Here is a 12,476-nt window from a genome sequence, read left to right on the forward strand (position 1 = left end):
GGTATGCATTTGCACGTCACCTTCAACCCACCTTTAGTTCCCATGAAACAGCACCGGTGAATCTGGTAAGGCAGAAATTATAACCGAAGGTGTCCAGGACAGGGATCCGTACGGCTTTTTGTAAATAAGTGTCTGTGCGCCACCTCCTGGGCATTCAGAGAAAATGTAGCAGCTGAATCACTTTAATTAGCCTATCTGAAAAGCCGCCTTGTGTCCTTTTAAAGCCTGTCTGTAGCGTGGCAAAGATTCCAGAAAGGTTGTTGTCTTTCTATAAACTCCAGAAACATTTATTGATTGGGATTAGCCTGCAAGAAAACAAAACACCACTAACGCTAGCGCCGTGTACCCAACAGATAGGGCCTAATTTCATTTTCAGCAGGGGCATGTCAAAACAAGCAAGTACAATCCAAGTACAAGCCAAATTTATGCCCTTGATTTTCAGCGTTTAAATAACTACAATTTGTAGTCAAAACACATCTCATTTTTTAACATTTGCTTCAGGAAATGGCTATGTTGTGGTTTGAATTAAAAAATCACGTCCAGTTGTAGCCTACTAGAAGGCCTTTTCCCTGGTTGACCTACGGCATCACAACTCATGGATAAAGATTGTAATTAGTGCTCACTGACGTTGTGGGCTTCTAAAATGTGGCATGTTCATTACCACACTTCTACCATGGCCACTCTGAATTAATCTCTTCTTATAGGTCTTTTTCACTGCAGAAGCTCATCCCATACAGTTGTTAAAATGAGAGAGAGTGGCTACGGACGATTCCAGTTACCTTGACACTCTAATAGACTGACTTTCCTCAACCAGCTAGTGCAATTGAGCAAACCAGTGGGGCAAAAATCATTAGTTAATCAACATAATCACAATCGGATCACTTTCTACTTCCAAATTCCATCTGTGTACTTTTGGCCCCGACAAGGCATCACTCTCTCAAGGATACCACTTTCGCTTCCTCCCCTTTTATCTCAGCAGTATATTATTTTTTGCCTTTTGCGTCACTCTGCTCGCAATCTTGTCACTTTCCCTTCATATATTAGGCTACATCCTCCAGTTAAAAGAGATCCTGACTTCACCGCTGTTTAATCTACGTGAGGTAAATGACCTCTCAGATGAGCCCAGGTCGCTATCTCCGGCTATAGAAGTATGTTATCACCGTTATTAGAGCACGTTAAACAGTGGCTGAGAGTGTAGAGACACCAGGCGAAATTGGAAGCTTATTGTGATTGATGGGTTCCTATTAGGTGCTCGCTGTTATCGCGGCGGATGGAGGGGAACGGGGCACTGAGTTGTAACACAACAGATTACCTGAGCCTGTAGTCTCCCGAAGGATGTTTAAATAAAACATAGTCGCTCTTTTTCTCTTTCTCTTAGTTTTTTTTTTTTTTTCTCTCTCCACACCTTCATTTTCACTTGGGGGCCACTCCACCTACCTAACGTCATGTGCAATTTGGCCGAGCCTCTCCACTCAATAAACTGACATCATGGTCATATTTCCTTTTATTTAGCCGACGATAAATGAGTAGTACGGGGAGGGAATCGTATTTTGGTCTATATGCCTTTCCACTGATATTTTTTTCTTCACTTTTCCCCCTTTTTGGCTCACTGTGCCAACATGATTGATTGTGACTCGCAAACCGGGTGTCCAGCTCTGCCCAACAAATGACTTTGGCCCCTACCAGTAGACCTTGACCAGACAGAAATCAATATTTCAACATTAAAATCTATCAAAGAAGAGTTAAGGCTGCAGCAGTCCAAGGCGCCCTTTTGGCGCACTCCGAACATTAAATCCGACACTTGTAGTACATGGGAAATCAATATATAGTGGTTCACAGATCATTTGTGGTCACCTTTTCGGTCATGATGGATACTTAGAGGAGTTGTGATTCATTTTGTCACCCCATTAAGGCGAACAGTGTCAAGTCGTTCCTTCATTTCATCTGGAAGAGATTCCTATTCCTCAAACTATAGGCATGAGGGAAAGTACTGTAAATGGGGGGGGGGGGGATGAGGGTGGTAAATGAAGAGCACTAGCCTCTAGGTACCCATTTCAATAAGAATCTATAGAGATTTTGTTTCTGGCAGAGTGTGAAAATACCTTTGAGATAGAACAAGCATTTCTTTGATACCACACCACACGGCTGATGTATATAAAGTAGGTGACGATACATTTACAAGCCATTACAGATTAAGTTTAACCTGGTCAAACAGTATTTCAGATATAAAAGAAGCTGAATTAAAAGGTAAAATTCATATTTAAGTTTCACCAGAGCTTATATGGAGTGCATACTTAGTTGCCTTAACATATTTACAGACTTAAAAAAGAAGTATTGCATACTGCACAGCAGTGTAGGGTAAAATGTAATCCACTACATATTAAGCATCTAAAATTGTAATCAGATTACCTTGATACTGGCTTCATTGCAAAAGTAATCACATTACTAATTAATTTAGTTTTAAGTTACTTTCAAAAACACTTTTCGCAGAAACCTTTTTTGTTTTTTCCGCTCAACAAATTCAAACTAATATTTCTTCTTCATTCAACGGAGAATGGCCAGACTGCTTCGAGCTGACAGAAAGGCTACGGTAACTCAGATCATGTCGAACCTTGAGGCGGATAGGCTACAACAGCAGAAGACCACAAAGACCATTATTATTTGTACATGAATATCAGAGACTGTGTCCTCCCTTAATTGTGGTCACTTTCTTAAAGCGGCACAATGGCTAGAGTGATCATCACGAGACATCTCAACCCATATGCTACGTCTTACCTGCTGTGGTGAAGATTATTAGTTACAAGCAACTGTAATTAAAAATGGATTTATTCACCCTCTGCAGGGAGCAGATCTGCCCTCCTGATCATGTGTGTGCCCTCACAGTATGATGGGTTTTCTCACAACAAACCCTGTTAAACACATATGCCACAATTTATCTCACGTTTGCTTAGTTCATACCCACACTACTGTCAGTAACAGTCAATAACCATAATAATAAATAACAGAATGCTGCATCTGATTAAAGCCAACTACTGTCAGAAACAGTAAATAACTATGACAATAATTAATGGAATGCTGCATCTGATTAAAGCCAACTGAGATGATGCTGATGAACTAAAGGTCTCCAATATACTGAGGATCTTACTATGTACCTTAATTGCTAATAATCTGTACTATTGATTTAGCACTTTTTCGGGATAATTCTTAAACATGCTTATTCTATAAATTAGTATTATATACAGCTGGCCTGATTATTATTATTTTTTTCTCATTTATTAACATTTAAGATTGATAACTGACCATAACATCAGCAAAATAGTTAAACGCATATGGATATGATGCAGTTTTAATTTTGCTTGTTGATGCTTCTCTTTTTGCAAAACCAGAAAGAGACGCAGATGTATTTGGCACCATTTGTCAAATGAATACATTTCTGGTAATACACAATTCTCTTAATTAACAGATTAACTCCGTGTTCATCATGCATGGAGGCATATGACGTCTCTGAATACAGTGCTTTTTCAACTCTCATACTCATTGTAAGATTCATTGCTGCCAAGATAAGGAGATCTTGAAGAGATGGTGAATATTTAGGCAGGACGAGGCAAAACGGATATGGTACTCCTGTCACATAGAGGAGGAGGAGAAGAGGCTAAAACGATAAGTGATTACGGTCAGGCGCACCATTCATCATCTGCCAGTGTGTGCAGTTTCAGGGTCTTCACTGTTATCAGCGCTAAATAGACTGAATGTCAGTGCCCCTGAATAAATCTCCCTCGCAGTGTCTACCTCAGACGGATCTACCATTGTGGGTCTTTGGTCCTGCTTGATAACCACATCAACCCCTTTTATGGAAACTAAACCTTAACCTTAACTCATATGGTGACATAAAAGGTAAAAAAAAAAAGAACAGTATGCAACTGCTTTTAAGTCATTAGAAACAAAAGTCCAGTGTTGGGGAGTAGTTAACTAAAAGTAGCAACACTACCAACTTGACAAAATTTTTCAGTAGTGTGACAGTATCTCACATTTTTTCTTTCTTCTTTTTAAAATAAGTAAAATATTTTGTTTATTGTTGCAGTTTATCACTATATTTCTATTCAGTTCTTTCATCCTATTTAACCATTATGATAAATAAACATAGTTGTACTAATATTGTAGTAAACTTGACTGTAGTGACACTACAGTGGAAAGTTTCATAGCGAAAGTGTCAGCATTTTGTAGAATATTAATTTAAGCAATTTACAGAAAACAACTGACAAACAAGTTTTTTCTTTTTTCTTCTTTTTACTTACAAATTAGTAGGCTAATAATGGACCAAGGCTGTCACACTTTCACACTGAAAGTAAAAACCACTACATGACTTAGTACTGCGGTCGCTTCATCTTTTACAATGCGTGTTTTGATGCAATACGTTTAGGCTTGTTCAAGGTTACTGCATTTACCTGTGTTGTCAGTGACCCAGTGGATAAACTAAAGAGCTAATACTGACTATGTCCTGGCTTTGTTGTTCCTCAGTGCTTTCTGCTCATTTCTCATGATGGACGATATGGTTTGCAAGCCCATTCATTGTTATAAAGTAGCTTAGTGTCTTGTCACTCTGCATCAGCAGTGCTGCGTAATGATAGAGGTGCTAGCATGATGTATTTCTAAGCCTCGCAAATTGTCTTCGGAAAACCACCATAACTGTAGCAAGAAAGAAGTATGCGCAATATTAATATATCGAGACTAACAGATAAATGCGATGGAAGAGAACTGACTGTTGCGTATATTATCCACATGAAAACATATTTTAAACAGTTTAGAGAGCATTGAACATGATGACCATCCTCATAGATGGCAGTGCAAGAGGGGAAAGCTGGCTGTATCATGGCAGACCCTGCACTCTGACCCCAGCTTAGCTGGGATATGTGAAAAAAAAAAAAAAAAAAAAGAATTTCACTGTATATGTGCAAATGTATAACATGTGATAAATAAATACAATTATTAAATTGTATTTGTTGAAGCTTTCCCCTCTTGCACTGCCATGTATGAGGATGGTCATCATGTTCAATGCTCTCTAAACTGTTTAAAACATGTTTTCATGTGGATAATATACACAACAGTCAGTTCTCTTCCATCATGTTTATCTGTTAGTCTTGATATATTAATATTGCACATATTTCTTTCTTGCTACTGTTATGGTGGTTTTCTGAAGACAATTTGCAAGGCTTAGAAATACATCATGCTAGCACCTCTATCATAACACAGCACTGCTGATGCAGAGTGACAGGCCACTATTAGCCTTGCTCAAGGGCCCAACAGTGGCATCTTAGCAGTGCTGGGGCTTGAACCCCCAACCTTCTGATCAGTAACCCAGAGCCTTAACCATTGAGCCACCAGTGAAAATAACACTAGAGGCGCTACAACAACTGTGCTCATGAGTACAACGGCTGATTATGACTTTGTAAACACTTTGCTCTATTACTCACACACTGCTATCTTATGATATTTAATATTTTAATACATATATTACACAGTCAGAACCACCTACATTTGCTCACTTATTCCATTGTGATTAGCTTACACAGTACCTCACCTGCTAAGAGTTTTGGACTTTGGACTCAGAAGACCTAGAATCAAGCCCAGCCAAAACATGTAAGCTGAAACAACCGACACGGAATGATGTGGTTGCTTCAGAAAATGTGCCTTTCGTGTCGCGTTTGCTTTTAGGACACTATCGATTAGGTTTAGGTGTTGGTTTAGGGTAAAGATGCCTGTTTTGTTTACCTCTCATTTGCTTTTAGGACACTATTGGTTAGTTTTAGGTTTAAGGTTTAGGTTAGGAAGGTATGTTTTACTCATTAAAACCTCCATCTAACATTCACCTTAAAAAACCTTGTCTGATTACGACAACTTTTCACTCTCTTATAGTGACCCTCGCTGGACATTTCACTGGGAAACTGCTGCGAAAAGTATAATGAAGCATGTAATTTGTTTTGCAAATACGTTACCATGGTCACGTAATTTACAAGATGTCACTTTTTTCTTTCACTTCAAGCACCTTATTCAGAGTAGCGCCATATTTGATTTTTGGCGGGAATGAAAACGAGGCTGTGAGGGATAGACTTACAGTATATCTCCCTAGAACACGTAAATTTGATTAAATCTAGAACCTTCATAGTATACAGTGCATATCATTGAAGAGACTGTAAGCCTTTCCCTCACAGCCGCTTATTCATTCCCGCCTAAAATCAAAGATGGCGCTACTCTGAATAGGTTTATAACAAGGATTTCGTATTGCAGTTGTGTGAAAGCTAGGGTATTTTAGTCACTGCAAAAGAGGGTTCTGCTTGCCTGCGCATCCACTATCTGTTCATTAAGGTGAGGGAGAAAGCAGTTACAAGATCTGTCAGTGTTAATCAAGCCTCATCTCTTAACACAAGGCAAGCTTTGCAACCAGCTGAAGATTAATATTCCGTCCGAAACAGATGATAAATCATTTGTACATAATTAGCGCTAGGCAAGGTTATAGCTGACATGAATTTTTATCTTAATTACGGGGGAAATTTGTTCCATTAATTTAATTTGTCGCGCACGGACGGGTCTGCGCCTAACAAAGTTAATCTTACACCTGTCAGCCCGTTGCTGAGGTAGGCTGTGTGTCTCCAAACCTGATACTGTAACTCGCTTTCTACTGCATCCCAAACAGCATCCTAACCGAGATGGAACCTCACACTGCATGTGACTGATTTGAGAAGCTCAAGCTCGTCAGGAAGCAACTTCTGCAACCACTGGCGCCAAAGCTTTGGGGTCGTCAGCTGTACTCTGTATGTTGATTGGTCAAAATCGCAACTGACTCCACCAATGAGATCACGCGTCGGCATTTCTTGAAACCAGATTTAACAGTATGGTGTTCTGCTGTTTAGCTTGTTAAACAAACATAATTGCACACGCCGAAGCCATCTTTCAGCGTTCACTGTGGGGTTTTGTATTCAGGTCACAACAGCAATGTAATTATCAATATAATTGGCTTAAATTCCTCTCAATCTTCGCAAGAGTATAACATATTTTCACACCTCTATTGAGGATACTGTTCTATATTTCCTCAATTAAAAACAAAGGATGACTTGATCTTTTTAATAACCAATAACGTACATACATGAGTTGTTCACCATCACGCTCGAAGTCAGTCAAAGTGTAGGTCAATACTGCCCCCTGCTGGACTTTCTAATTTGCGTTTTTTTTTTTTTTTTTACTCCAAACAGTTCGTTCTGGTCTTACTTGTATCCATTTACTCTTTAAAGAAAAACATTATACAGCTGTGTTGTGGTGCAAACTTCAGTTTTCAGCGATTGGTAGGACCCCCTTCACCAATATGCAATGTTGTGGCGCCCTCTCCTGGTGAAGGTTGAAAGTTGCGCTTTCTGTTGCATGAAAGCACTCGAATATAGTTGGACTTCTCGATGTTCAGTTTAATAGCAAGGTAGGTACATTACTATACAAATCTTCCAAATACAGGTTCAAATGTGTGAGAGAGAGAGAGAAAAAAGCAATTATGAAATAGTGCAATACAGATTTAATACAAACATGAAATAATGAGAAAAATAAACACTTTTTGTATTCAAAAACTCAGATTTATGTCTTCTCAGATACAAATGAAACAGCAAATATTATGAATATTATGTAGTAAATTAACCCTTTACTACATATTGTTGTAACATATGCTAGAAAACATATGCTGTATTTAAATTATTGAACTTAAAATTATTATTATTGTGAGTACTGCTAACATGGAAATTAATAATTTCTTGAGACAGAAAGAGATTTGCACCTTGAAATGAGGCTCTTGATAAGTGTAATTGTTCAGCAAGTATATATATGTATATATATATATATATATATATATATATATATATATATATATTTCAAATGTTCATACAGAAACCATCAAGGATTTGAGCCAGCCATTTGCTCTTCATTTGAAATGATTCTGTTTAAGACAAGCTTTGAACCTGTAGAGATTTTATCCACTAGGAAAATGTGAAGTATCGTAGGACAAATTGTTTTTTGTCTCAAACCTTTTCATCAACCATGAAAGATAAGATATTTGTAGTAAAAAAAAAACTCATTTGTGCCTTTTAGGGAGGCCATTGCCATGTTTCTAATGTTTAGTGTGTTTTAATTGTTTGCTTGCTTTTGTTATTTTTTTATTAGGGTGAAATTAACACACTATGTTAAAATTTCATTTGCACTTTCATTTAAAATTTTTGTCGTTCCAGTATCAACAAGATTATGTGCCCAAAAACATTCCCCTTCAATATCATTGACATTCAAGAACCAACACCAAATTGTGAACGAGGTAAAGACAGAGATGTCAAACTGTCATCCTAAAGAGGAAAGAGTGCAGTGTTGTACAGGGCTGTAGTCGCTGAGAGGTCCTATAGTGTGCTTATTGTCCTGCTTAAAGATTCACTGTCCTCCTCATATTTCATCAAGGTAGAATGTCACACTTGCAGCCTCTCTCTCAGCAGGAAGAGGCACTGATCTTGTCTGACACTTCAAGATCTGATTTGGCGACAAGAAACCGGAGCCGACCTCCCCCCAAACGAATCAAATCCACAGCACTGTGAGACAGACAAAGAGATTGTCAGGGTTAACAAAACAGATGGGTCTAATGCATTTATGTTACCTAGTGAAAATGTTACCTTGATATCAAACTTTTAACACACTCTCCTAATAGCTGTGTAAAGTGTGTGAGACTCAAAAAGCTGATATATGGTGTATATAGAGCACTGACCTCTGGTAGTCTGCTCCAATGAGACTGGTCCCATTCACTGCCAGGATTCTGTCACCAATGCAAAGTCGCCCATCTGCAGCAGCTGGTCCATCTGGAATCAGTGTCCTAATGTAGATTCCAGGGGAGTTCAGAGGGGTATGCTGTATACAGGGAAAATGAGAAAAGAGAGACCTACTGGTTGTCCATTTTTAATGCAATATTAAGAATGGAATCATTGAACATATTTACATGCAAAGTCTTACACCCAACCCAGCAACATGTATGACCATATTATCCACTGTTTTCTAACCTTTTTTTGCCATACCCCCACAGCACCATCATTAAGGCTGAAGGACTCCTTCATCGACACAAAACCAAAGATTTGTAGCAAAGGCTAAATATCATTTAAGGTTAAAATTGATGTTGTCATAGACCTTATTCACAATAGCGCCATCTTTCATTTTTGCCGGGAATGAAAATGAGGATGTGATACTTACCATTTCTTCTATAGAGCTGTTCACCCGTGATGTCAATTTTTAGGCGAACCCATAAGTCTAATTCGCCGTGGGTTCCCTCTGGATTTTTGAACTTAAGCATAAATAAGGTTTGTGATACGTGGACATTTTGTTCTACAACATAAATTACACACTTTCATACCGAGAACGTGAATTTTGAAACCGCCATGTGATTTAAAAAAAAAGTATGTAATTCAGTGCGGCTTTAAAATTCACGTTTGAGGTATGAAAGTGACTAATTTATGTTGTAGAACAAAACATCCACTTATTGTCAAGTAATGTTTACCACAGACCTTATTTTACTAATAAGGTCAAAAACCCTTTTATAGGAAAATCCAGAAGGATCCCATGGTGAATTCTCTACCAGTTTTTTGGACTACAAGCTGAAGAGCTCTATGACATGCAATGTATCTAGCTATGAAAAGCTATTAAAAGCTCGAATTCTCCACAAATCATGTTGTCAGGAGTTTTTTATTCTACTCAGAAATGTTCTTTTTATACTTGGGTAAACAACTGTACAACCCATTTAAGAGACCGTATGTCTATCCCTCACAGCCTCATTGTCATTCCTGTAAAAATCAAACATGGCGTTGCAGTGAATAAGGTCTATATTCCTGATTTTACAAGTTGCCAGTTATGACGTTTATTCGTTAACAACAACAAAAACAAATCCAGGCCATATGAGCTGTGAAACTCGCAATTTCATAAAAAATAAAAATAAAAAACCCCCGGCCTAATATTGTTATTTATTCAGGGGACCTTCTTGATGTATTTCAAAATATTAATTAAAAAACAATATATTTTATCATTCATTTTATTATTAGATCATTCAAATGAAGATCGCGATTAATCAAAAAATCTATATATTTACCCAGACCTAATCCCTTTTATTTTTATTTTAAGTCATTTATTTTGTTTTATAGGTTAAACAAAGCAAAATCAAATTATTTTTGTGTACCCGCTAGAACCTGCTTATGTACCCCTTGGGATACCCGTACCCCCCCAGCTGGGAATCACTGATATAAACCCCTTAAATGTGTACCTTTATCGGGGTAAGGTCATAAATGTTTGCGTTGCATGTAAACACCTTTACCGGCGTTCTTACCAGCTTATCCGATGTGCGCAAGTGTGCACATGCCTGTTAACTTGTTGACGTTAAAAACAGTGAATAGTCCCGTGATTTCAAATCTCATGTAAACGCAGGTTTCTTCTGTTGTCGTTTTCTAGAATCTTCTTTTTGATAGTAATCAGTGTCTTGCCTTGCATGTAAATTCGCTCATTGTAAAAGCAACACTTGCATCATTTTAGGCTAGTTCTTATTGCAGCTCATGATATGAATCTGTATTTTTGGTCTTTTTCCACTTCTATTTATGGGGATGAGACTGGTAAATGTCGCAAGCCAGATTTGAACTTGCACCATGGCACAGTTTGTTTGCAGTTAATTTGAGTGCAGGAATAGTACATAAGCTAGAATTTGACATTAAAGGAATATTCTGATTTTATTGTAATAACATTGCTTACTAACCTTATCTGTGTAATGTAATTTAGTAAGCCAGTTTATCACACTAAAATCATGTAAACATGTATAATGTTTACATCTTGTGGCTATACAAAAACAAGTGCATAAAAACAAGTGAAACAGTGTGTATTTTGGCATTTATGGACTGGCTCCGTTCACTTACATTGTAAGTGCCTTACTGAACCACGGTTTCTGCTGCTTCTTTTTTTAATAAATTAATATTACATCAGGAGTTAGGATTCAGTACATAATATAAAAGTCTTATATTTGTGGAAGGGTTTTATAATAATATTAAGGGTTTGAGATAGAAGCTCTGTTCCAAAACCTATTGAGCTTTGCTATGTCAGGTAGACAAGAAGAGTCTGTTGCTTGTGTTTGGTTGGCGTAATGGATGCTTGTCCCATTTCTGTAGTGAATGCTATGTGGCAGTTTGTCTCTGGGTTGTGCCAGCAGCCATATCACCCTGTAGCTCAAAGCTGGTTGCCTACTGAAGCTAAGCAGGGCTGAGCCTGGTCAGTACCTGGATGGGAAAACTCCTTGGAAAACTAAGGTTGCTGCTGGAAGAGGTATTAGGGAGTCCAGCAGGGGGTGCTCACCCTGTGGACTGTGAAGGTCCTAATGCCCCAGTATAGTGATGGGACCACTATACTGTAAAAAGGCACCGTCCTTTGGATGAGATGTTAAACTGAGGTTCTGACACTCTTTGGTCATTAAAAATCCCAGGACACTTCTTGTAAAGAGTAGGGGTGTAACCCTGGTGTCCTGGCCAAATTCCCCCAATTGGCCCTTAACAATCATGGCTTCCTAATAATCCCCATCCATTCATTGGCTCTATCACTCCACCAATAGCTGGTGTGTACTGGCACACTATGGCTGCTATTGCATCATCCAGGTGGATGCTGCACACTGGTGGTGGTTGAGGAGAGTCCCCTGTGTACTGTGTAAAGTGCTTTGAGTGTAGTGTCAGAAAAGTGCTATATAAATGTAATGTTCATATGTCTATTACCTACTGTACATTGGCAGCTGCTTTCTAAGGCAGCATCCTAACTGAAATGTAAACTAATAATAGCAATCCTCATACGAAGTGCATGGAAAAGTTGACTCCTGAATAATTCCAATAAAATCTGAAGTATGACTTTGATGCCTTTAAAAGCTGTCAAGATAGGCAGCTGAGGTTTTGTAACAGAGCTATAGAGTTATGGGTATATGCATAGAACATTGACCACATGGGTTACATGTTAGATCAGTATTGGAGAGACTCACAAGTCCATCGATAAGTCCCATTCCCAGGCCGTATGGTCCTTTATCCAGGTCCACTACAAAGACGGAACAGATATCGTCAGAGTTTGGGCCCATATTGTGAGAGACAGGGACAGGGAAAGGAAAGCCACAACCACTTATAGGGCCTGGAATCGGGCAGGGATAAACAAACAAACACACACACACAGGACTCAGTTCCCATTTGACACACACAGACCCAGAACATGTCCCATAAACACAAACAATATGTTTACAATAGCCAAACACGAGCTGCACATGCAAACAGATAGTTATTAAGTGATGCAAAGAATAAACACACAAAACTGACAGAACTTTACACAGACTGCAGTGAATGTGTTTATTACTCGCGTAATAAACACGTCTACACAGAAACTCATTCAAGTGAAATACAAGAAATGTACAC

At 38.4% G+C, this 12,476-nt stretch overlaps 1 protein-coding gene across 3 annotated transcripts in view; it reads right to left on the reverse strand.

The window, feature by feature from the left end:
• Positions 1-7,415: 7,415 nt before the first annotated feature.
• The window catches only part of LOC127444347 (ras-associating and dilute domain-containing protein), a 37,745-nt gene continuing 32,684 nt past the window's right edge, over positions 7,416-12,476 (reverse strand). For 2 of the 3 annotated variants that reach the window (XM_051703652.1, XM_051703649.1), the window contains 3 exons: positions 12,056-12,198; positions 8,780-8,919; positions 7,416-8,606 (listed from right to left, as the gene is read on the reverse strand). In XM_051703652.1, coding sequence (XP_051559612.1) covers positions 8,507-8,606; positions 8,780-8,919; positions 12,056-12,198 — 383 coding nt within the window. In that variant the 3' untranslated portion in view covers positions 7,416-8,506. The remainder of the gene's footprint in view (positions 8,607-8,779; positions 8,920-12,055; positions 12,199-12,476) is intronic. The other variant, XM_051703650.1, reaches the window with a different exon arrangement.

The sequence above is a fragment of the Myxocyprinus asiaticus genome, chromosome 7, assembly GCF_019703515.2.
Source record: "Myxocyprinus asiaticus isolate MX2 ecotype Aquarium Trade chromosome 7, UBuf_Myxa_2, whole genome shotgun sequence".
NCBI lineage: Eukaryota > Metazoa > Chordata > Actinopteri > Cypriniformes > Catostomidae > Myxocyprinus > Myxocyprinus asiaticus.